We start from the raw sequence: 26,615 nt of genomic DNA, 5'->3' as shown, positions 1-26,615 counted from the left end.
TGTTTTCTCTGCTGTTCCCCTGAAGGGAACTTACACTCAACCATAAAAAGCACTAGTCATTTTCTGAACACACCTATGACCTGTTTCCTCCCATGTCCTTTCTTTTCTGTTCCCTCAGCCCAGCCTTCCTTTTCTTTTTACCCATTCAGTGAACATCTACTTAGCCATTAAGACTCTGTTTCATGACACCCCCTCTGTGAAACCCACCCTGATATTCTTAGGTGGAGTTAGGCCTACTTACTTTATGCTACCATTGCCCTGGGACAGTTTTCTATCATTCCACTAAAAAGGAAGCGTCACTAATTCAGTTCAATTTAATTAAGTTTTGTGACAGGTGTCAGCTGGCCCTACATACTTCATGGGTCTATTAGTTCCCTAGGACTGCCGTAACAAAGCACCACAAATTGGGTGGATTACAACAGCAGAAATGTATTGTCTCACAGTTCCGGAGGACAGGTGTCTCTGGGCCGTGCTCTGACAGCTCAAGGGGAGGATCCTGCCTTGTCTCTCCCAGGCTTTGCTGTTTGCTGGCAGTTTCTAATGTTCCTTGGCTGTGCAGACACTACTCCTGTCACATAGCTGTCCTCTCCCTGTGCATCTTCACATCATCTCTCCTCTGTGCCTATGTCTTTGCTCACATTTTTTTTAGATGGAGTCTCACTTTGTTGCCCAGGCTGGAGTAGCAGTGGTACGATTCAGGCTCACTGCAACCTCTGCCTCCTGGGTTCAAGCAATTCTCCCACCTCAGCCTCCCAAGTAGCTGGGATTACAGGCACCCACCATCATTCTCGGTTAATTTTTGTATTTTTTGTAGAGACAGGGTTTCCCCATGTTAACCAGGCTTGTCTTTAACTCCTGACCTCAAGTAATCCACCTGCCTCGGCCTCCCAAAGTACTGGGGTTACAGGTATGAGCAACTGCACCTGGTCTCCAAATTTCCCTTTTTAAAATAATTTTTTTCTTCTGTCCTCACAATCTGTTCCCACAAATTTCCCCTTTTATAAGGACACTGGTCACATTGGATTAGGGCCCATCTCAATGACTTTATTTTAAGGTAACTACCTCTGTAAAGATCCTATTCCCAAATAAGGTCACATTCTGAGGTACTGAAGATTAGGACTTCAATATTTTTTTTGCAGGGGCCAGGGGACACAATTCAAGCCATAACAATGGGAAATGATGTCTACTTGTCCATAACCATTCACTTCAGACACTCTGGCAGTCAGGAGTCTCCCACGGAATTTCTGTGATTGCCATGGCCTACGCCATCGTGTTTTTCTGCATTTCCTCTCCTGTGTTCAAATGCGTTGCTCCAGTTCCAACACACAGCCCCCATTACCCCATGTCTTCAATATTTTCAACAACTCATCTAATAAGATCAGGAATTTCATGCAATTAGTAATTTAAGATGGAGAAATGGTTGCAGGGAACAATCTCATCAGGCAGCTGCCATCTTTCTCACTTCACCTCTTTCCAGAAGCCTGGCCAGTTTCCAACCCAGGATCCTCTGAAGAGACTTTTTCTTGCAGCTCCCTGGAAGACGTATTCCAGTTCTCACCTCCCACCCCGACTTGGACTGCTCCTCTCACAGAGACCACCCCTGTCAGACGACCCTAACCTCCTCAGCCACCTCCTCCTGCCCACGATTCAGCAAATTAATATTTTCTCCACTTATTGCATTTCTATAGATTCTTTATATAATGGCATTAAGCTACATGCTGATGATATGACACAGAGCAAGACACCCATACACACACCATATATATATGTGTGTGTGTGTGTGTGTGTGTGAATATATACATATATTCCCTGTCAATATGACGTATACAGCCTGGTGGGGAAGGCAGATGTTGAATGTGTGGTTGCAAGTATGATTAGTATGATGACTGTACAGAAGAAATGTGCTGGGCGTGTATAACAATAACAAGTGCTGCAACTTTTTAATGAGGTTGTATTGCATGCCAGGCACCATTCTAGGTCATGAGAAATCACTATTCTCATGGAACTTATATTCTAATGGGCAACACAGACCAGTAAAAATGTTAGATAGTAGTAAGGGATACCAAAAAAAAAAAAAAATCAGGATAAAGGAGTAAAGTAGCCTGGGGGTTATATTGGTTAGGATCAGGTTTAATTGCACAGGACAGGCAACACAAATAAAGATGGCATAATATAAGGTTTGTTTCTCTGACATGGAGAAATCCAGAGGTAGACAGTCCAGGACTTTTAGAGTAGTTTCAAGATCATCAAGCACCCTCTATATTTCTTCTCTGCCATTGATAATGTGTCTTACATTGGCAAGATTGCCTCATGGTTCAAGGTGGCTGCAAGAGCTCCAGGTATCACATCTGAGGTCCAGAAATGAAAAGGGAGAAAATGAGTGAGGGCAAATAGGGGCTCCTTTCCACTGAATCATTTCCTTTTAAGGCACTTTGCCAGAAACATCACCTAACTTCTTGCATTTCAATGGCAGGGGAGATTGAGAAATGAAATTCATCAACTATATACGATACTGTCCAAAATATACCATATAACCAGTTTATTTATAAGGAAGAAGGGAAAAAAGTATTGGATAGACAACTTGTCATGGCTGCTGGGCCCCATGGAAGACTTTCCAGAGAAGGGGAGGCTTAGGCTGATGCTGAAAGTTGAGTGAGAGTGTCAGTGCCAAGAGGAGGGTGAGGGAAACAGCTCCATTGCAGGTTCAACAGCAGCTCTGATGTTCCAGAGGGCTGGGACCAAGTTCATCTTTGTCCTTCAGTGCCTAGCTCATAACCTGGCACAACACTCATCTCACGAAATATTTGTTTACTCAATATCGGCCCCTGACTGAGTGCTTTTGGCACCTTACATATGTCTCTACTCTAACAGGAATATCCCCCAAAGAGATTCTCTCAGTTATTTCCATTCTGTTTACAGCAAAGCAAATGACTGTTGAGGAAAAATCATCTGGCACCCAGATACAGACAGGCCATGCACTGAGGTATCCAGAAATCAAAACATGGAAAATGCACTGCAGTAAAAGCTGATCACAGTGTCCCCATGAATCAAGAACACTGTTTCACAGACCAGGGAAGCTCCCACACTAGGTGTCCTTTGTTGTTTATAGCCGCAGAAGCTGCTGAGGTGGGAGTCAAGGCAAGGAAATGAGACGAAACCTGCCCAGCCCTTCCTGTTGATGAGATTCCAGTGGAGCCTGGTTCTCACATTTAGTGATTATTGAGCCAAGTCTGGGAGCTCTGGCACGGGGCCAGCCACCACTCTGCTGGCAGGCCTGGGACGCTTGCATGGGGCAGCACAGGGGAGGGAGTAGATGAATATGTGCCTTGCTCAGAGCCTGGCATGTGATAGGTGTTCAGTAAATATTGGCTTCCTGAACGACCAGGGCGCTTGAGAAAGGGTTTACAGAGGAGTGATATTTGAACTGATTATAAAGGATAAGTAGGGGTTCTTGCAAGGGAGGGAAGAAGAGACAGATATTTCAGGCAAAGGAGAATGGTAAGGACAGCATAGCATGTTCAGGAAACCTCAAGTGGTTCAGTGAGTCTGGGGGAGAGTGGAGTGGAGATAAGGCTGTTAAGATGTATTGTGCAGGACAGGGCTGAGATATTTGGGTATTCTCCGGTGGGTAATAGAGAGTTTTGATGAATGCTGAACAGAGGAACATACTCAGAGTTACAGGGTCATTTGCCCGCTTGTCCTTAGCCACTGCCCCCAATGCAAACCTCCCCCAGAGTCACAATCCTGCTTCCATTGACTGACCTCCCACTGTTCCCTCACCCCAGACCTTTCCCTCTCTCCATTCCAATTCCTGGCATCACCATGGGTCCTTTGGGTCTCCCAACACCTTTGGCTTCCAGCTTCGGTGACCCTCACCTTCAGTAGACCTCTTCAGCCACCCACTGCCAGGGCCTCATCATGGACCATCTCCACCTTGAGAAACTCAAACCCTAGTTGTTCCCTTCCTCTGTCATTGACTGAGCAGTCAGAGGGGTCTGGTCACATCATTCACCTGCTTAAATCTGTTCCCTGATAATCAGGACATTGCAAATACAATCGAAACTCCTTCCTGTGGCCTCCTGGGCTCTGCATGTTGTGCCTCCCACCTACTTCTTCAGCTTCATTTCGGATCTCCCTCCCCCTTTTCTGTCATTCTTCCTTGGACCTTCATCCTTTTACAACTACAGTCGTATCTTTACCCTATCATACCAAACCTCCCAAATGAGTTCTTACTCCTTGCTGTCTCCACCTTCCCACTTCCCACTTGCTCCTCAAGCCACTGAATGTGGCTTTGGTTTCCACCAATCTACTCGCACTACCCGCTTCAAGGTTACATTTATACATTGCCAAACCTGATGAGGTCAGGTGGCCACCTAGTCTTGAAACTTACTCCCTCAAAGGTCGTTTTCATAATGTTACCTTTTCCTTCTTTTCCTGCTTCTCCGTTCTTTCTTAGTCTTTGTGTATTTCTCTCCTTTTATCTACTATTTAAATATCAGTCTCCTCCAGAGCCCCATCTTCAGTCTTCTTCTCTTTCCACTCTACACATTTCTTTGAGCAGCTAAATCCCTGTCCATGGCTGCCCCGTCCTGTCTTCAGATAACATCCACACACACACGCCTCAATTCAATATCTTCCAAGGTAACTTCATTACCTCTTACCCCGACTGCTGGCCAAGACCAATTCCACACTATCCAAGGAGCTACCACCCATATCTTTCCCTATGCCCAAGCTGGAAGGCTGAGATTCATTCTAGGCTACTCCTCTCTCACCCTGTATCAATGATTCATCACGACATGTGAATGAGGCTAGCTCATAAACAGCTCCTATATGTCTGTTTCTCCCATGCCCTAGTTCAGGTCCTTTTCAACTCTCTTCTAACCACCTGATTCCTGGGTTCCCTGCTTTTCTTCTTTTCCCTTCCTTGCTTGACTCTGAAGGATCATGTCTTAGTAAACTTGATGTCCTCTGGGACTGCCAGAGTGTCTGGCACCTAGTAGATACTTGTAGTAGGTGTTTGTGACTCTATGAGTGAAAGAATGGACAAATGGGACATGGCACTTGGCATTGCCCAGTTCAATATAATATGTTTGCAACACTAAAATTTACTAACCTCTGTTGTCACAACAACTGTTTTAGGCACTTATTATTCTTAACCTCTCTGGTTAAATAATTTGACTAACTTCATAGAATTAGTAAGTGGGAAAGCCTGGATTTGAACTACTGGGGTCAAACCTTAAACGTTCCATCAAATCATAGAGCTTTTTCCAGCAGTTGCATTATTTTTAGGTCTTACTAAAAGCTGATGTTAGCCACATTGATCTTCTATTCTACTGAGCGATATTGTCTCTAAATGACACTTTTCCCTCAGGAAATAAATCTGCATTCATTTCCTCAGAACACAAAGGTTGTCTTCATTGTCGCTTTTCCAAAGAGTGTGTGGTCCTGTGCTACCTAGGTTAAGGCATCTGCCCTGGTATATACGTTTCAGAAACTGCCCCTGGCAACCAAATGCAGGAAGATTTATATGCTCCTCTGTGGCTTAAGATATCCACCTTCTTGATTATTCTGGTAGCTAGCTATCTCTTAGAAATACTAAAATAGACAAAATATCACCCAAAGAGAGTTTGAGTTCCTGCACTGTCTTCCCCGAAACCTACTCCTCCTCCTGTATTCCTTATCTCAGTGAATGGCCACCTGTTTCTGAAGCCAGAAACCCAGTCATTATCTGAGTCCTCCCTCCTCCTCCCTCTGCACATCCAAACCAGTGCCAAGCTGAGTCTATTCTTCCTCTGCGGCATCCCATGAGCCTGTCCTCATCTCTCCATCCCAACCACTTTATTGCCTTCATTCAGACCCCCACCTGGATCTTACCTGCATCAGGAATCAGCTGCCTGACACCTGTCTTCACTTCCATTTTGCACACAACAAGCCATCACGCACACCGTTGCCCAAGTCACGCAAGCAGGCAAATTGGCTCATCTTGGGGTTTCTGCCTTTAAGTTTCCAGTGTCTTCTCATTTGTCTTGAAATAAAGCCCCAAGTCTTCATCATGTCACCTTGATGGGGGCCCATCATGGTCTGGCCCCAACAAAGCTTTCTAGCCTTCCCACCCCACACTGTCCACCTCTCAACTTGGCTTGTATCATCTCTTCTTCTGCCCTTTTTCGCTTTCTGGTTTTCCTATATAGATTGCTCCCCCCACCCTCATTTCATTGGCAAACTCCAACTGGTCTTTCAAATCTCAATTTAGCCGTCATCTGTTCCCACCATCCCTGGCCTCCACAATCTGGGTGAGAGGCCTCATTCGTTTTCCCAGGAAAGCCACAGAACTTACTCATATCGTACTGTGATGGTCACTCAGCGAGCTCTGTGAGGGATCTTGTTCATCTCTCTGCCTCTAGGTCCTCAGCCAGTGGCTTCATGAGTTCGTTGAATAAATGAATCCCTATCCTCATCTCTCCAAATTTCCAACCCCACCCCACTAGTGGGGGAGACATAACACTGAACTATCATACATCACTGTTATAAAAACTGTAATGGATTTCTGTGCTCTGGGAGCAAGGAGAAGCCTCGGGTGTCTCAATGGACATTATGGCAGAAATATGCCTAGGATGTTGTTATAAACAAACAGAAAGGGCACCCAAACTTCCAACCCTGAAGAGCAGTTTAAGAATGATTCATAATTCACACCAGAGGTCCCTATTTTCTTACCATATGAAGACCCCTCCAAATATCAAATAGTGTTAGACACTCCCCACCCCATGTCATGGTAGTTGATGCAGAAAATCCTAAAATCTTCCAATTTCAGTAAGGATTTCAACTCATCTCAATACTGTCTACAGAAAATTCACAAAGTAGCAGTACATGAAAGTGAAGGATGGTTTATGATGCTCAGATTATGCCTGGCATGGCTATGGACTTGCGGGCCCCCTAGGAAATCTCCACAGCCCCTGCAGGAACCACGGTTTAAACCACTGATGCCAAAGTCATCCCGGCCCTCTATGCCCTTCAAGTGCTCTCTCCTCCCAGATCTGGACCAACTCAGGAAACTCACTGATGTGGAAGACATGGTTAAAAAACGAATAACTGGTAACATCTTTATAACAAAATAGTCTACTCAGGCATTAAGCGATTTGTTCAGAATGATACAAATTTGTATTTTAACACACAGTGAGCAGATCTAATGCATTCCCTTAGGCAGCTAATTGTGGACTCACTCTACTGTAAAGCCTGCTTAGCTGTCACACAATGAACTGCGATCGCTGCCTTTCCCAGACAGCATGGGTCACGTCGCTGAGGCCACCTCACAGCACGGCAGGTGAGTTGGTATGGGGTCCGCGGAAGGCTGCTCCACTGAGTTGAAGTGTGCCCTGCAGCTTCACAACCTCAGGTCCCCCTCTCAGCAGCCAAGTTCAGCCACGACACAGGAAATAAACTTCCACAGTACTTTGTTCATACCTTACTTATGACATCTTATTTATTCTTTCTCTTTTTTTTTAGTTACTTAAGTTATATGTTATTTAAAAATTCAAACAAAATCAAAGTTCATAAAATAAAAAATAGAAGCTTCCTACATAATTCCCCAGTCTCATTTCCCAAAGATAACCACAGATAATAGTATAACAGTGCTTTGTTCTATTTTGTTTTTTAAAAAGAAAAAATTAATGCATGCTATACACATTGTTCCACAACTTGACTTTCATTTTCTCTTTCTCTTTTAGTTTTTTCACTTTTTATTATAGAAATTGTCAAACCAATAAATAAATGCAGAGAAGAGCATAATGAATCTCATGTATCTATCACCAAGCTTCAACAAATAGCAACAGTTTTCCAATTTTGTTTTATTAATATTTATCCTTTCTCTACTACCTCCAATCTTTTCCTGAAACATCTCAGGCAAATCTCAGCCATCATATTATTTCACCATAGTACTTTACTATGTATTTCTAACAGGCAAAATATTTTAAAAATATGAAGATTTTACCATTATCATATTTAAAAACAATAATCTTTTACAATATTCTGTTCTTTCTTTTCTTTGTCCTTAAAATGTGTGGGAATTTTTTCTCTTACCTTAGGTTTGTTTGAATTAACATCCTAACAAAATTCATATGATTGATATGTCTCTTAAGTCTCTTTTCATCTATAGTGGTTACAATAGTTACATCTCCCTTCCTTCTTTTAGGCAATTGATTTACTAAAGAAATGAGGTTTTAATTCTGTAGAATTTCCCACAATATGGATTTGGTTGATTACATACTCAGAATATCATTCCACGTGTTCTCTAGTCTGCCAACTTCCTGTAATCTCCTCAATAGAACTAGATTCTTGATTAAATTCAGATTCAATTATTTTGGGTGCACTATTTGATAGGTAGGGCTGAGTACTTCCTATTTTATCATAACAAGAGGCAAGCATGACTGGATGATCCCTGGATTTCAATCTTGTCACAGTTGATATATCCACGATAAATTTTTCTTGACATCCACTCACTTTAGCATCCATCAGGAATCAAGTTTTTAGGAGTTGCATAAGGGTATTTTTCTAGTGCAATTATTCCTTCTGTGTTTGTTAGCTAAAACTCTTTTGTAAAGAACTTCCCTTCATCAACTGTTTGATGACGTAGAAACACAGTGTGTACAGAAAAGATAGAATAAATGTTCTCTTTATTACTGATTTCTAGAAAAACAACTCAGTGTTCTAGCAATCTCTAAAGCTGGTTAATGAGTTAATTTCTTTTTTGGAGTATCATTGTGAATCTCAGGATTTTTATATTTTTGACAAATTCGTTACAGTTTTATTCTCATTGAAATTTAAATTTTTCCCATCTTTAGCCATTGGGAGCCTGGTAGGTTGGTCCTGAGTTCTTTAGACATAACCACAAAGCTTTTAACCATTTTCTTGCTTTATAGTACATAAGATGTAGTAGACCCATTTTACTCATGTCCTGCCCTGTATTTGAAATCAGTCATTATTTTAAAGGGCAGTTACTCTATTAATGAAAAATCATATTTAAATGCCACAGTATAGGTGCTAGGGTGCTCATTACTACTTGGTGGTCATTGATTCCAGAACTTAACAGTGGTCAGAGCTAAGAAATATGTGATTTTTAGAGTTATAAAAATAAGTAATGAGTTTATACTCTTTCCACTTACTTCCTTGTTTTTATTTAACAACATATCATAGGTGTTCTTCTACATCAGAAATGCAGATCCACATTATTTAATAGCTATATAACATAAAATAATATTATTATTACAGCTTGTATAAGTAGTCTTCTATTGAGGTGATTTCTCATATTTAACTATTTTAAAAATTGCTGTAAAAGAGATTACTAACTTACATCCTTAACTGCTTGTGCAAATATTCTATAGATTCCTAAAAGTAGAACTGTTACTGTAAAGTATAAATCTAGTATATTGAATCCATTTAAAATCCTACTATCAGTGTCTTAGAGAGTATTTTTACTGATGGAATGCTGTCTGTTTCACTTATCTCTGCTTTTGCAGGCCCAAACCTTAGGCCTGGGCCATAGCCGTCATGTGATATTTGTGTATTCACTTGGATTGAAAAAGCCAAGGCCCACAGAAGCAGATGAAAAAAGAAGAGTTTAGGCTGGCCCCTCTGTAACAACTCCAAGGAAGCTTTAGGAAAATTCTATGCCTCTGGTCCAAGGAGGATGAGAAATACATGAAGCAGGTCTAAAGCTAACTCAGACTGTAGCCAAGTTCAGCTGAAATTAACCTAGATTAACTAAGCCCCAGCTGCCTCACACAGATGCATGTGTGAGAATAAATTATTGTTATTTTAAGACACACTGAATTTTGGGGTGGTTTGCTATACTGCGGTATTATCTTATTCTTGAATAAAATGATACAGCATCCTAAAGATACCAATTCTGCTCAAGATAATGTATACATTTAATTCAATCCCAGTAAAATAGGCAGAGAAAGGTTATTAGTTAAATAAGATTTTCTAGAACTAAAATTGTAGATGATGCCAAAATGAAAAGAGAGAGAGAGACCAGAGAAGTGAGAGTAGTGTGTTAGGGGTCTTGTGAGGCAAACACAGATTTGATAAGTTTATAGATTGGTCAGGAAAAATAAGCATAAGTATGGCTCGTAGTAAATCTGGAGAAACGAAGAGTAAAATTAAATGTACAACTTTCGAGTCAGCCAAAGAAAATTCTGTGCATCCTATAAAAGAGGGAACAAAGAAGAAAACAATCTCGACAAATTATGTCAGTGTGGCAGAGTAAGAACCTCCAAAAAGCCACTTGGCAATAAAAGCAACAAGAATACAGGCAAAAAAATGGTCAAAATCAACTTTTCCCAGTTTTTTCAAATTAACCAATAGCTTACAAGGATCCAAAGAGCATTTAATAAAGAAAAATGACAGAATATTAGTAAAAACAACATGGTTTCTAGTGTTTTAACTTGCCCTCTTTCCATCCCCGCCCTCAGCTCCACAGTAGCCTTGAAAACCAACAGCCCCACACTCACCGTGAAAATCAGCAACCCCACAGTCACAGTGAAAATTAGCAGCCCCACAATCACAGTGAAAACCAACAGTTCAGGAACCACTGGAAGGAGTGAATGGGTTAGGAGCTGGCTAAAGTACCGTTCTGAGATTTGCCAATATTTGACCTGTCTGGCAGTTCCCTGGCTGATATTTATTTGACCTGACTCAGATCTCACACAATGCAAACAGCTTTTTCCCCGGGGACATTTGTCAAAAACAACTACAAACAATTATCTAACATCACAACTGCTTGAAGCAGTGATTGCAGTTGGGAAAACTAAGAAGCTGATCAAATTAGTTAAAAGGAAAAGCTGGTGAATGAAATAGTCCATGGGGGCTTTGAAAAGCTCTAAAACATTTCTAGAAATCTAGAAGGTTTCACCTGTGTAGGAATGTGCACATGCTCAGGACAGACCTGAGAAGGTCCTAAGCTCCCCACTCTGACTGACCTTTAGGCTCTAAGCAAGTAGAAAGTGAGAGCTAAAGCAGAGTTGTAAATTGAGCCCCTCAATAGTGAAGACATATCCCAACTCATACACATACACACACAGTCCCTCAGTAAAGGCTGAGAGGCTTATTGGTTCCAGGCATTTCAGAAAATCTCTGTCCAATCATTAATGACCACTAGGCTATCTGAGCAGAGATTTCAGTGGTCGTATGACAAGGATACAGACTTTAGAAAACTAGTTCAAGAAAGTTACTAAACAAACAAACAGAAATAACAAAAAGAAAAAACAACAAAAACAAACAGCACCAACAACAAACCCTAGGAAGAGAAGGATCTGATTTCCAGAGTTGCAATGTTATGTTTATTTAAAAGTCTGGTTTTCAACAAAAAATTATGAGACATGCAAAGACATAAGAAAGTATGGCCTGTTCACAGGGGAAAAAAGCAGTCAATAGAAACCATCAACGAAGAAGCTCAAAGCAGAACTTACTAACAAGACTAAATCAGCTATTTTAGGGATGTCCAAAGAACAAAGAAAGCCATATCTTAAAAGCTAAAGGAAAGTATGAAGATGCTGTCACAACAAATAGAAAATATAGAAATTCACTTTAAATCTAAAGACACAAGTAGGTTGAAAGTGAAAAGATGGGAAAAGATGTTTCATGCAAATAGTAACCAAAAGAGATTTGGGGTAGTTATACTAACATTAGTCAAAATAAACCTTTAGTCAGAAACTGTTACAAGAAATAAAGACGAACACTGTTTATTGATAAAGGGGTAAACTCACCAAGAAAATGTAACAATTATAAACCTATATGCACCAAAATCAGAGCCCCAAAATATATGAAGCAAACATTGATAGAATCAAATAAAGAAATAGTTCTCCAATAATAGTTGAAATAAACTTCAATATGCCACTTTCAATAATAGATAGAACACAAGACAGAAGAAAAATAAAGAAATAGCGAACTTGAACAATGCCATAAACCAATTACACCTAACAGATATATTCAGAGCACTACACCCAACTAAAGCTGAATATAAATTTTTCTGAAGTGCATATGGAACATTCTCCAGGATAAATCATATGTTAGGCCACAAACAAGTCTTAATAAATTTAAGAAGTTGAAATCATACAAAATATCGTTTCTGATCATAATGGAATGAGTGAAAAATCAGTAACAGAAGGAAAACTGGAAAATTCACAAATATGTGGAAATTAAATAAAACACGCTTAAACAACTAATAAATCAAAGAATAAATCACAAGGGAAATTATAAAATCTTGATACAAGATTTGCAAATGATATAATCTTGTACATAGAAAATTTTAAAGATTCCATACACAAAAAAGTGAGCAAATAAATACAGCAAGGTTGCAGGATGCAAAATCAACGCAAAAAAAAATCAGTTGCATTTCTATACATCAACAATGAACAATCTATAAAAGAAGTTTTTAAAATTCCATTTAATATAACATCAAAAAGAATAAAATAAAATACTTAGGGATAATTCTAACAATGAGGCAAAAGACTTGGACACTGAAAACTATAAAACATTGCTGAAAGCAATTAAAGAAGACATAAATAAATGGAAAGATATCTCACGTTCATTCATTAGAAGACAATGTTCTTAATATGACAATACAATCCAAAGGTATCTAAAGACACACTGCAGTCCCTATCAAAATTCCACTGGCTTTTTTTTTTTTTTTTTCAGAAACAGAAAAATTCATCCTAAAAGTCATATGGTACTTCCAAAAAATAGCCAAAATGATTTTTTAAAAGAAGGATAAAATACAGAAAGCTCACATTTCCTGATTTCAAATTTTACTACAAATCTACAGCAATTAAACCAGTGTGGAACTAGACTAAGGGAAGATGTATAGACAAATGGAACAGAATGGAGAACTCAGAAATAAACCTTTGCATGTGTGGTCAATTAATTTTTGACAAGTGTGCCAAGACCATTTAATAGGGAAAGGATAATAATTTCAACAAATGGTTCTGGGAAAACTAAATATCCATATGCAAAAGAATAAAGTTGGAATCTTACCTTATACCATCTACAAAAATTAACTAAAAATGGATCAAAGACCTAAACACAAAAGGGCTAAAACCATAAAATGCTTGGAAGAAAACCCAGGGAGAATGTTTTATGATGTTGGATTTGGTAAGGATTTCTTGGATATGACACCAAAAGCACAGACAACAAAGGGAATATAGATAAGTTGGACTTCATCAAAATTTTAAAACTGTTTGTGCATCAAAGACCCTGATATGGTTTGGTTGTGTCCCCACCCAAATCCCATCTTGAATTGTAGCTCCCACAATTCCAACACGTTAGGGGAGGAACCTAGTGGGAAGTAATTGTTCACAGGGGTGGGTCTTTCTCATGCTGTTCTCATAATAGTGAGTAAAAGTCTCATGTGATCTGGTGGTTTTATATAGAGGAGTTCCCCTGCACAAGCTCTCTTCTTGCCCGCTGTCACGTAAGACATCCCTTGCTCTTTTGCCATGATTGTGAGGGCTCCCCAGCCATGTGGAACTGTAAGTCAATTAAATTTTCCTTTATAAATTCCCCAGTTTTGGGGTATGCCTTTATCAGCAGCATGAAAACAGACTAATAGAGACACTCAGTAATGGCAAACAATGGAATGGGGGAAAATATTTGCAGATGACATATCTGATAAGTAATTAATATCCAAAATAAACAAAGAAATCCAACTCAACAATTCCCATTCCCCTCAAAAACCCAATTCTAAATGGTGAAATGGCTCAAATAGGCATTCTTCACAAAGATAATATAGGTCACCAGGGGCTGGGAGAAGGAAAGAAGTTATTGTTTAATGGATACAGAGTTTCCATTTGAGGTTATGAAAAATTTCTGGAAACGGATAGTGGTGATGATTGCAAAGCACTGTGAATGTACTTAATGCCAATGAACTGTAAATTAAAAAAAAAAAATTTAAGACAAGGTCTCACTCTGTTGTCGGGGCTGGAGTGCAGTGGCATGATCTCAGGTTACTGCAATCTCTGCCTCCTGGGCTCAAGCGATCCTCCCACCTAAGCCTCCCAAGTAGCTGTGACTACAGGCATGCACAACCACACCCAGCTAATTTTTTGTATTTTTAGTGGAGACAGGGTTTTGCCATGTTGCCTAGGCTGGTCTTGAACTCCTAAACTCAAGCAACCTGCCCTCCTTGGCTTCCCAAAGTGCTGGGAAGGTGTGAGCCACCATGCCCAGCCCTAAAAATTGTTAAAATGATTAATTTTATGTTATATATATTACATCACAATTTTAAAAATAATAGAAAACAAAACAAAAGCCAAACAAACAAAAGAATAATAAGAAAACAAAACCATATTTTCTACACATTGACACTGAAAAGTCCTAAAAGCAATCACTAACCTCGTGGCAATGAGCACCCCTAGCATCCAGACTGTGGCTTCTAAATATCATTTCCCACTAAAAGGAATCAGGACTCCTTGTAATGATGGTTGATTTCAGGACCGGCACAGAAAATGAACAGTAGGAGCCAGAAATAGTTTGACCTACCAGAGAGCAAAGAACACTATCAAAGACTATGAAAATTGTGTGAAAAGAATTCAGAAGCTGACCAGAAAAGGCTCCCACTAGCTAAAGAGGGGACAATTTAAGCATCAGCATTTTTTTTTTTTTTGACTTTTATTTTAAGTTCCAGGGAACCTGTGCAGGATGTACAAGTTTGTTACATAGGTAAACGGAGCAACAGTAATATTAATAACCACAGTGGTTTGAAGCAAATGAAATACTTTAAATTTAAAATTTTATAATTATCCTTAAAAAGATGAACAAACAAGAAAAACTATTAGTCACCTTTGGAGAATGCTAGTGGACAACCTCATTATTTGGAACACTGGTAAATAAAAATATAAGGTAAGAAACTTAGGCTGGCACTGGGCACGGTGGCTCACGCCTGTAATCCCAGCACTCTGGGAGGCCCAGGCAGGTGGATCACGAGGTCAGGAGATCCAGACCATCCTGGCTAACACGGTGAAACCCCGTCTCTACTAAAAAATACAAAAAACTAGCCGGGCGACGTGGCGGGCGCCTGTAGTCCCAGCTACTCGGGAGGCTGAGGCAGGAGAATGGCGTAAACCCGGGAGGCGGAGCTTGTAGTGAGCCGAGATCCGGCCACTGCACTCCAGCCTGGGCAACAGAACAAGACTCCGTCTCAAAATTAGTGGTGGGCGCCTGTAGTCCCAGCTACTCGGGAGGCTGAGGAAAGTGAATGGCATGAACCCGGGAGGCGGAGCTTGCAGTGAGCCGAGATCGCGCCACTGCACTCCAGCCTGGGCGACAGAGCGAGACTCCGTCTCAAAAAAAAAAAAAAAAGTTAGGCTGGGCACAGTGGCTCTTGCCTATAATCCCAGCACTGTAAGAGGCCAAAGCAGGCAGATCCCTTGAGACCAGGAGTTCGAGACCAGCCTGGCCAACGTGGCAAAACCCTATCTTTACCAAAAAAACAAAAATATAGTCTATGTTTCAGGATAATCAGGATTTAAACTATTCTTTAGGGTAAAACTTGATGAGATAAAGATTATTTCCACAGAAGTATTTCACTTCATCTGTGAAGAAGAAATGAGGGAGAAGGAAGAAAGGAGGGATAGAGAAAGAACCAAAGAGACAGAGAGAGAGACAGAGAGAGAGACAGAGAGAAAAAGAGAGAGAGAGAGGATGAAGCTAGTAGAAGAAAATACATAGAACCATATTTTTGTGACTACATTACTTAAACAAGAACCCCAAACCACAAGTCACAGCGGAGATGGATGCTAAATTTGACTACATTAAAAGTAAAGACATTTTCAACAACAGACACCAGGGACACAGTTAAAGATGGAGGGCAGATAGAAGATATTTACACTTGCTCTAAGGTTAAAAGAAAGTAGTGTTCAGAATATTTAAGGAACTTCTGAAAATCTGCCAGAAAAGTGAAACTCAAAGGAAAAATGGTCAATAACAACATAGGCAATTAACAAAAGGGAACCTAAAAGATAACAAGCAAATGAAGCTCAACTTTACTAGATTTTAAAGAAATGCAAATTAAAGCAGATTTGCAAATCGAAGGTTGGTCAATATCAAGTGCTTGTGGGGAATATGGAAATCTTCACTCCTAGTAAGAGGCTAACCTGTAATGGCAATTTGGCAGAGTAATCTTGCAGTTCAGCACTCACATATGTCCACTGATTTCTATCTGTGTTCATCGATACCTTGTTTGAGATAGCAAGGAATTGGTGACAACCTAGATATCGCTCACTAAGGAATGATAGAAAGTGACAGAATACCATGCAGGTAAAAAAAAATGGTCTAAATGTGTATATACCAATGCAGAATGCTTGCACAAACTTAGTGTCATGTGAAAAAGAAAGAAATATAATAACTTTTATAGCTCAATAAAGTTATATATATTAAACACAAGCATACAGACAGTTTCAGTCTACTGTCAAGATACATATACATACACAAGCATATGAACTGTGCAGGCACATTGCTCAGCCTCAGGGTTACAATTCACACAGTTTTCCATGCAAATGGTGCCCTCTGGGGAAAGATGCCAGAATACAACATGAAAGGTGCCCCCTGAGGGTATGCAATATGGCAGGCTTGACTACTGAAGGTTGTAGATTAATGTCAGAATAGGTGCCTATGATGAGAGCAAGGAGGGAAAAGGGAGTGGGAATGGGAGCTGCCATGTTGTACACTGTGTGCTGCTTACACTCCAGGTATGAGTGTGACTAGTGCAGAGTGTGCAACATGGCAGCCTTGAATATATAAGATGGTTTGGAAGGTTGTAGATTAATGCATTGGAATAGGTGCCTATCATAAGAGCAAGGAGGGAAATGGGAGTGGGAATGGAGAGGAAGGAGAACATGAAGTAAAGTGAATATAGAAAAGGGTACATGCATAAAAAGGAGGATGATAGTGTGCCTGAAATGAAGAAATAGAATCAACTCAATTCCGTGGTCTTAAGTGGAGGAGGCTGGACCCAAAAGAGGGATCTTGAGCTGGAAAACCAACACCTTCTCAATCCTGCTAAGAAATGCGGATTTTATCTTGAAAGCTATGGGAAATCCTAGAAGTGTCTGAAACAGGAAAGATTTGCATGGGAATGGATGAGAAGGGGAGAGGCTGGGGGGCAGCAGGCCTTCAAAGCAACCCATGCAAGGTCTCCATGAGCACAATGGGGTCAATGTGGCCAAAGATGCACTGAGCCAGGTGTGCATACCTAATGCCACACACAAAGATCCTTGGAAAGCCTGGCACTCCCTCCTTCAACTCCTCCCTCATTCTTAGGTACCCAGAGATTCAAACAGAAACAAGGCCTGTTAAAAGTGCTAGGAACAGCTCCCACCAGCACGGCCATGGTTGATACCACCTTCCAGATATGAGTGTGATTAGCACACAGCCGTCTTCCCATTTTCACAATGGAAATTTCACAGATTGTCATAATCAAATCTTCTCTTTTCAAGATATTAAGAACAACCTCAAGCGTGTATCATATGTAGAAAGAAATTCCTAGAAAAATCTAAACTTAATTACAGATTCCTTATAAACAACTTGGTTTATGTGTTTATTTTGATGTAATTTTTGATAGAGGTTGGCATGGAGAAGCACAAAATCAAATATGTTTTATGGCATCACTTTCTAAGAATAGCCTTTTCCGCTAGACTCAAGATGAAAAAGATCACGAATATTTTCTTTTTATAACTCTGATTCAATTTGTTATCTCCTTAGTCCTGCTTATATAGAGTTTCTGTCCCTTCTGTTCTCAGATCATTGACCAATTTTGATATGAGATAAAATTCTATTAATATTACCTTAAGCAAGTACTCAGAGAAGGAAAAAACAAAATGGGAAGGAGAGAAAACACCACACCCTCTTGACTAACACTTCTGACCCACCGGCCCACCCTTGCTGTTGTAAGAACATTTTAAGTCAGTGATTGTCAGCTTTGGCTTCCTGAGGCAACAAAGAATTAATTAGTAAATTTTGATTAAAATATTTTCCCAACAAAATATAATACCTAATGAAAGTTAAGCGGTAGTGAAACAGGCACGCTCATGCATAGCTGATTGTAATTAGAACAAATCTTTTGAAAAGTAATTTGGCAGTAAGTATCAAGCCTCTAAATGTGTGTACTCTGACCTGGGAATTCTCTTTCTGGAAACCTATCTTATTGTGGGGAGGGTGGGAATCTAATTAGGTAAACAGATACATGCACAAAGAAACTTATTATGGTGTTATTTTATAACAATAAAAAAAAGTATGAGAAACAAACTGATAACATGCCCAGTTCTGTAAACTATGGTATATCCACCAGTTTGAGTGGATCTGTTTATAGGGAGTCTGTCAAAACCTGAGTATAAACATGTATATACAATCTTATCAAAATTATATATTTTTAAATACAGAAGCAAATATGAAATATGCACAATTCAAAAGGTTTGGAAGTAAATATACTAATCTTGGTAGTGACAGGTTTTTGGTACAGAGATTTAGAGTGACTTTTCTTGCCTTTTTATTTATGTTATTTTCAGGTTCATCATAAGGACTATAGTGTACACAACTTTTCTAATCAGAAAAAAATAAACACACTTTATAAGGAAATAAACAAACATAGAGATGCCATATGGAATCTTTTGGTTTGAGAGATGGCTGAGACTGGGATAACTCAGATCAAAAATACAATAAATTATCTCAATTCCAAAAAAAAAAAAAAGGTGGGGCTGGCTGGTAAGGGACCTACATTTCATACCCTTCTTAAGTTTGCTGGTTTCTGCCCAGGATTTCCATTAGGACTGGAGAATAGGAGCTGAGTTAATTTTCCCAGGGGCCCTGAAATCCTGATATTGGTACATTCCCTGTCATGCATTTATTCTCCTTCTTAGGGCCATGGTGACCATAAATGTGAATGAAAATTTAAAGTATTTAGCATTTATTAAGCACTTCCTATGCACAGGCACTGTTTTGGTGCTTTTTATAACTGTATTTCACCTTTCTCAGGCTTACAAAAGCTCTTAGTAAAAAGAACTATTGTCTCCTTCCTCCTCACTCCCCCATGCCAGCGTGTTCTACACACTCCTTTCTTCTACTCACCAAGAGAGCCTTTTAGGAATATAATTGATCTGGATAAGAGGAAAAAAATGGGCCAACTAGGCTGCCATTTGTTATCAATAAAGCCTCACAGCTGTCTGAACAGCTGACTAAAGAAGCACCTTCAAATGGTCAAGACAGGGAAGGTTCTAGAAATAGGGCACCAGAAAATCCCACAGGCCTTCTCCTTGTGATGTGGTTTGTTTGCTTTACAGGTGTCAGGCATATTTGCTGATGTCAGCAGCCCATCAAAGTTTAAAATAATAATAGTGAAAAGGAAAACAGCCCCTTTCTGCCAGGCAGTCCTGTTCTGCCAACTTCTGCGTTCTTTCTGAGTTAATAAACGTCCAAGAATCACCTCTCCTACCACCCTGAGTGGGAAAAACAGCACAATAATTTTAAAACCACCAGGTCAGCCCATTGTCAGCATAAACCATTCAGACAAGTAGCATTTTGTCACACTCTAATGAGGATTTTACCTCTGCCTCAAAACGAAAGCTATCATTAGGTTTCGTGTTTATGGGATCAAATGATTGTCTGGGGATGGTGGGTTTCTTTCAGTCCCTTCCTCATTTTAATCACGTTCAAGACCAAATGCATAGACATTTCCTGCATCAGATGAAACTAAAAAACCATAGCTATGCCAGCTAATGTCTTTTGAAAACATCAATTAAGAAAATGGCCTTTAAATTCCCATTTTTACTTGAAAATCTGCGAACAGGCACACATGTTTTAATACCAGGGCAGTGGTGGTGGCAGTGAGGGGCGGGTGGGGGGTGCTGTCTCTAAAAAGGAGACAGCACAAACAGTGGTTTGAGGAGGTCAGAAGGGCAGGCTCCCATTGGCAACAAGCAGATAGAGAATCTCTGCAAGGGAAGGAACTTCTGTATAAAGCAAAGGCCTCTTAAGTTATCTTCACATGTAGTGTTGAAACTGGAGCCAGCCCCTCAAGAGTAGGTTGATAAGAGGCTTCTGCACCATGCTGGTACCACACACAGGCCCCATTGTTAATACCTCCTGAGGACAGATTAGATCCCACATTCCTCAGAAGTACTGAGCTGCAGAGGGAAATCGGCCAGCAGGCTCCTTCCGCAGGGCCAACCACTAGCTACAACTGATAAGTTTTAATTGAAATAACTGGAACAATTACATGGAGTCCCCACCACTTCTGTCGCCAGCTACTGAGATGGTGGTGTACTTGCATCTCCTGGCATGTGCATAGGCATGTGCCAGAAAAGAGTAATTCAAGTTCTTAACTCATTTTTTATCTCTTTTTCCATGGCTATGTGCCATCGTTAATCAAATTGTTCACCCAAGGAGTACTATGAGATTGTTTTGTTTTATTTTTTCTTTTCTGGCCTTATCTAGGAAACCCTGATATTTACTCTATCTGAGTTTGAACAAGTAACTAATTAATCTCTGACAAAAGATACTGAAGTTAGACAAGTTTGGGTAAAATCCGTTGAGGTCATGGTTGGTTTTAATCACATAGCTCAATTTAAAAGCTGAACACTAACATACCTTTGCTTTCAAAGAGTGCTTGTTAAACAGCAAGTTTTGTTGTGCGTAACTTGAATTGTGCCACTTCCTTTTATTATTTTCTGAAATAACAGTGATTGAATCAATGAAGTGGCAATATGAATTAAAGGACAACACACCTGCCTTTGCAGGGACAGACCCCAAAGGACCCAGATTAAATTTTAACCAGGATTATGTTTGCCAGGATTTTATATCTCAAATGATTATGTTTGGCTTTTGTAATAATAAAAGGTTATTTTGGGAAAAGAATTCCCTTTTAACATCTACTCTGTTTACTAGGAGGAAATACAGAGTTAGACTTCGATACAGTTTAGCCTTTGAAAGAAAATAAAAGACAAATGATTTAGCAGATGGGTAATTCCCAAATCTGCAGAAATGTAAACAGCCAGGATTTTGGTGCCTATGGGTTTTATCAAATTTGTAAGAAAGGCTGAGACCGACACCAGTGTGTCCTCTTTGGCTAGTTTTAACACGTTTACAGTCACAATTAACATTCAAGGAATTTCCTTTTCATCCAAGTGTTTCTTTTAAAAGCACTTCATACCACACACTAAAGTTCTAGCTGCCATCAGTCCTTCCCATACAGAAGAGTAGTGAAATCTCCATAATACTTCCTTACTTTGAAAATGGGCTCGGACCACGTCAATTTCCTTGGGGTGTTTGTTTTCCAATATAGGTGGTTCTCGCCTCCTCCCTCCTTCCCTCTCTTTAAATAACTTGTACTGGGGACCCTACTTCTTCGTCCCCCACCCTCCTCCGCACTCACCCCGGAGCCAGATGAGCGCGAGGCTGGGCAGGCGTCCTAAGCCCTCCCCCGGCCCAACAGCCTGGTTTCAAGTCCCTGAGCCGGCCGGCCCACTGCATTCTGCAAGAAAAAAGAGATCCCTGTTTCCCCCTCTCCCCTGCTACCCCTAGACAAGAGATTCGCACATAGGCACGGAGTCCGAGTCTTGGCTATGCATAGAGCTCAGCCCCGTATCCGAGTCTTCGTCGTTGCCAGGACCGCTCTTGGCCAGTCCACGGGCCTGGTCCACCCACATGTCGGCGCAGGCTTGAGGCCCGGGTTCCCGCGAGGGACCGCCGGAGCCAGGAGCCCCATCCGGCGCCACTGTCAGCTCCAAAGTGTGCAAAGTTTGCAGAAGGCCCTGTAGCTCGCGCTCCTTGCTGTCCCATTGCTGCTGGCTGTAATCCAAGTCCGACTTGACGGCCTCCAGGTCCGTGTTGAGCCGGAGCCCGATGTAAAGGCTAGTACTGAGCTGCGTCCTGACCCGTTCCTGCTCCAGCAGCAGCTCGCCCTCGGGGCCGCCATCGGGCTCCGGGGGCTCCTCCCGCGCCGCCAGCTCCTCCTGGCGCCGCCGCATCCACCTCTGGTTGAGTTCCTCCTGAATCTCGGCTGAAAGGCGCTCCAGCAACTCCTCCTGCTGAACCCGTTGCTCCTGAAGCCTCAGTAAGTCGTCGCAGCGCCGGGCCAGCTCCTCCAGCGCCGCCGCCTGCGCCTCGCCGTCTAGAGGGGGCGGCGCCGCCGCCGCCGCCGCCGCCGCCGCCGCCTCTGCCTCCGCCGCCACCTCTTCTGGCTCCTCTCCTGGGCTGGACCCGTCGAGCTCGATGCCTGCCCCAACCAAGTAAGTGTCCTGCACGTAGTTGACCCCGTGACGCCGCATGCGGTCCAGGTGCACCTTGGCCTCGTAGCGGTCGATCTCGCGGTCCAGCTCGTGGAGCCGCTGCACCTGCTGGCGAATGGTGTGGTCCTGGGAGAGCACCAGATGCACCAGCGTCTCCATGCGCTCCACTGACGCGCTCTCGTGGGCCCGCGGCGACGAAGAGCAGGACGAGGCAGTGGACGACGAAGTGGACGAACAGGACGACGGTGGCTGCTGCTGGCGCCGCCGGTTGAGCTTGGCCAGTTTGCGAAAGGCCTTGCGCACCACTCGCCGCTGTTTCTCCTGGGTCATGGCCAGGCTGGGCCGCGCGGGGGCCCCGCGGGCCGGACAGGGGCGCTCTCGGCTGAGCACTACGCGCGCCTCGGCGCTGCGGGGGCCGGCGTTAGGCAGCGATGCCTCGCTGCGCACTAGCACGAAGCGCACATTCTCTTGCTCTTCGCCCCAGGCAGCCCAGAGGCGCAAGATGCGAGTCTTGTTAGGGAGGATGCGCTCAAAGCCGCGCCACTTCTCCACGATGCAATAGCACTGCGGGGGCCCACACAGCATGCCCTGCGGCAGCGCCTCGTCGTCGTCCTCGTCGTCCTCGTCTGGAGGTTCGGGAAGCTCTCCCGGGCCAGGCGGGTCGCCGGCCGACCCCCGCCGCCGGCTCCGCCGCTGTCTCCGTCGCCGCCGGCAGCCGTCCTCCAAAAGCACTCGCACAACGTCCGAGCAAGTAGTGCGGCGGGAGAGACCGGACACCAGCTTCTCTTCCTGGCAGATCCACACCGATATCTTCTTTTCCGAAGGATCCATGGCGCAACCAGGGCGCAGGTGGCAGGTCCGGCCGGGCTCTGCTGGGGCAGAAAGGACAGCAAGGGAAGCCCAGTAGCTCTGGGATGGGAGAGGAGCCCGTGCCCCCTCCTGCGGCTGCACTAGCCCTGCTTCCCCACTGCGCACCGAAGGCAGGCTGGAAAGCGACTGCGGCTGTGGTCGCGGTTGCGGCTGCGCTCTACCCGGACGACGGGCGCTCCCGGGGAAACGCGCCCGGGAAAACGCGCCCGGGACCGGCTCCCGCCGCTCTGGCTCTACCCAAGGTGCCCGGGACCTCCGGGTTTTGCTCCTCCCCACGTGGCTCCACCCCTTCCCGCCCCCAGCGCCCAGAGCTGTGGCTGGAAGTACAGGAGGCTCAGGGCCCAGGCCCGCCCCTTGCAGCCTTGCCGCGCGGCGTGCGCCCCGTCCGCCCCTCGCTCGCGTTGCGGGCATCCTGAGTCTGGGCCTTTTTCGCCAAATCGCTGCTCTGCCGCGCGCCTACGCAAGGGAAGATTCAAGGGCCCCTCCACTTCAGGGAGTGGAGCCCGCGCCTCGTCACGGATCAGCTATGCGTCTCCCTTGGCCTACTGGCTCTTCTCCTTGTGTCTATAGCTAGCCGGACGCATCTTGACTTTTATCTTCTCATCTTTCCTGGCGCCTCCAGACGCATTTCCTGGTCCCTCAAGGCAGCGGTGCCTGGGGAGTGCACTTTGCACAGACAGGGAAACCGAGGCACTCAGCGGTCTCCAATGGAGACGCTCTAATCACTATTCCACGTCCAGCTAGCGCTATGAAGAGCTGCCTCTAACGCGGAAGGCCTCCCAGTCTTCCTCGACAGGAAGCAGTATTTGCATATCTAAGGAGAACAAGATTCAGCAATGTGCTCCGGGAGCAAGTGCAGGCATGGAACGGTCTGGGCTGGAGGGGGACAGACGTTCAGAGGCGGCTGCCGGTTTTCTGTAGTGTCACGTAAGTGGGTCTCCACGTCATCTTCACCTCAGCTTCCCACAGCCTTCTTGGGAGAGGGGCTTCTCATTCTAGTGGGAGTTCAGGGCCCAGACCCGAGTCACAGGCTATTTTTATGCTTTCCACATCCATAAGGGGAAACCGTGAAGGCTTCTGGCATTTTCTAATATTCAGACGTGGTTCAGAAGAGATAACAGCCAAGCTTTACAGCGCAAGAAACCCAAGGCCACAATGCAAGTGAACTTGTTTCATCCTTAACTGCTGATGAGGATAGTCTATTGCGTGCAAGCCTTGCACTTAGCTTGTCCTTGTGAGCACAGGTCTAATAATAAGCTCACTCTCTTTCTTCAAGACCTTGGATGGCTCCCCATTGCCTCTTGGCTAAAGCACTTTTGTTCATTCAATGATTCACTCAGCAAATATTTATTGAGTACCTACTGTGCTCCAGGTCCTATCGCTAGGGCTTTGAAAATGAATGAATCGCCACTTCTGGCTTGCAAGGAGTTCACAATTTAGTGGGAGAGCACAGCCAAGTAAACATTTCCAACACAATGTCTTGTGTCCTCTGATAAGGGAGAGCATGAGGTTTTGGGGGAACCTGGAGTGGCATCCAACCCATCTTGGAGGGGCAAGAAAGGCTTTCCCCCAGAGGAGGTGTCTTAAGCAAGACCCAAAGGACCATTAGAGTCTGCCAAAAGGAAAGTAGATGGAGGGGAGGGACAAGCAGTATTCTAGAAGGAATTGTAGTGCAGTCAGGAATCAAGAGCGTGTTAGTTACTGGGGCTGTCAGGAATTTGAGAGGAGTGTCTAAAATTGAGGTTGAATGATTGAACAGGAACAGGATCAGGAAGGGCCTTTAATTCCATGCTTATGTATTTGGATTTGTCATAAAGACAGTGAGAACCCATAGGGTGCAAATCTGGAGTCAGAACAGTCAAGTAAAAATCTCAGCAGCACTTACTAGCTCTATAACCTTAGGAAAAGTATTAATCTCTCTGAGCTTCAGTTTTCTTATCTGTGAAATATTGATAATAAAAAAATACCTCCCTAATAGAACTGGTGTAAGGATTAACTGCCTGGGCCTGGTAAATCCCCAATAGTTTTATTGGGGGGTTGGAAAGCTGGGAGGTATATTAGTTTTCTATTGCTGTGTAACAAATTATCACAAACTTAGTGACTTAAAACAACACCCATCTATTACTTTACTGTTCTGTAGATCACAAGTCCAAGTTGGCATGGCTGCTGCATACTTTGCTCAGGATGTCCCAGGCAAAAGGCAAGGTATAGGCTGGTTCAAGTTCCTGTCTGAAGGCTCTGGGGGAATACCCACTTCCAAATCCATTCAGGTTGTTTGCATGATCTGGTTCCTCTCAGTTGTAGGTCTGAGGTCCCCATTCTCCTGTTGGCTGTCCTCCAGGGTCACTCTCAGCTCCTACAGGACTCTCTCAGATCCTTTCTATAGGATATCCACCCCCCTCCCTGCAACTTAAAAGTCAGCAACCACATGTCAAATCCATCCAGTCCTCCTTTGCTTTTAATCAATCTACCATCCTCTTCTGCCACTAGCTAGAGAAAACTCTCTGCTTTTAAAGTGCTTGATTAGTCAAACCCACCTGGATAATTTCTCTGTCTTAAGGTTGACTGATTAATAACCTTAACTATATCTGAAAAACCCCTTTTGCTGTGTACTGTAATATAATCACCAAAGTCGCCCCCAGGGAGATGGAGATTATGGGGCTGTCTTAGAATTCTGCCTACCATAGGGCATAACATCAACAGATTTTGATTTTTTAAAGATCAGTCTGTTTGCATTGAGGACAATGGGTGGGGGTGGGGGGTGAGAGGCAAGAAAGCCTTTTAGAAGACTATCACATTCATTTGAGGAAGAGATGATGACCTATGCTGAGAATAGTTGGGGTGAGAAGACTGGACACAATTGACAGCTATCAAGGAGGTGGGAGAGGCAGGATGTGGTGATAGATTGATTTCTTTCTCCCTAGAGAAAGGATTTCTTTCTCCCTAGAATGGCGTCAAAGGTCTCTTGCAATCTGGACCAGCCCACTTCTCCAACTTCTCACTTACATGTGGGCTATCCCTTCTTCCTTTCCTCTCACATAGGATTGCTAGAGCTTTGTAGTCAACTGCCATCCCTGCTGGATTCTAAGCTCCACAAGGGTAGGGATCATATATCTGTTTTGCTCACTTTTGAATCCTTTACATTTAGTGCAATCCCTACCACATTCTAGGTTTACTCAGTAGCTGTCGAATACACTGATGAATCAATGAAGGAATCCTACATTTTAGCAAGCCAACACCTCATCCATCCAGAAGAACTCCTGCATCTTAATGTATCCACACTTTTGTACATGCTTTTCCCACAATTAAGATTCCTCTTAAACAACTGGAGAACTTCTACTCACTCTTCAGAAGCTCAGATACAGGTCACCTGCTCTGGGAGTCCTTTCTTTCCTCCTCCAGAAAGAACTGGTTCCCCGCTCTTCTTCTGCGTCTATTAATGCAGAGATTACATTGTGCTGTGATGCGTTTTTTATG

The 26,615-nt window shown here is 43.0% G+C and overlaps 1 protein-coding gene across 1 annotated transcript; it reads right to left on the bottom strand.

Annotated features, from left to right (window-relative positions):
* Positions 1-20,567: 20,567 nt before the first annotated feature.
* On the bottom strand, positions 20,568-23,354 carry RASSF10 (Ras association domain family member 10). Its single transcript, XM_003910204.5, has one exon. The coding sequence runs from the start codon at positions 23,097-23,099 to the stop codon at positions 21,558-21,560; it is 1,542 nt and encodes a 513-aa protein (XP_003910253.3). The 5' UTR covers positions 23,100-23,354; the 3' UTR covers positions 20,568-21,557.
* Between the last annotated feature and the right edge of the window lie 3,261 nt (positions 23,355-26,615).

The sequence above is a fragment of the Papio anubis genome, chromosome 12, assembly GCF_008728515.1.
Source record: "Papio anubis isolate 15944 chromosome 12, Panubis1.0, whole genome shotgun sequence".
In the NCBI taxonomy this organism is placed as follows: Eukaryota; Metazoa; Chordata; class Mammalia; order Primates; family Cercopithecidae; genus Papio; species Papio anubis.
This window is presented reverse-complemented; position numbering and strand designations above follow the sequence as displayed.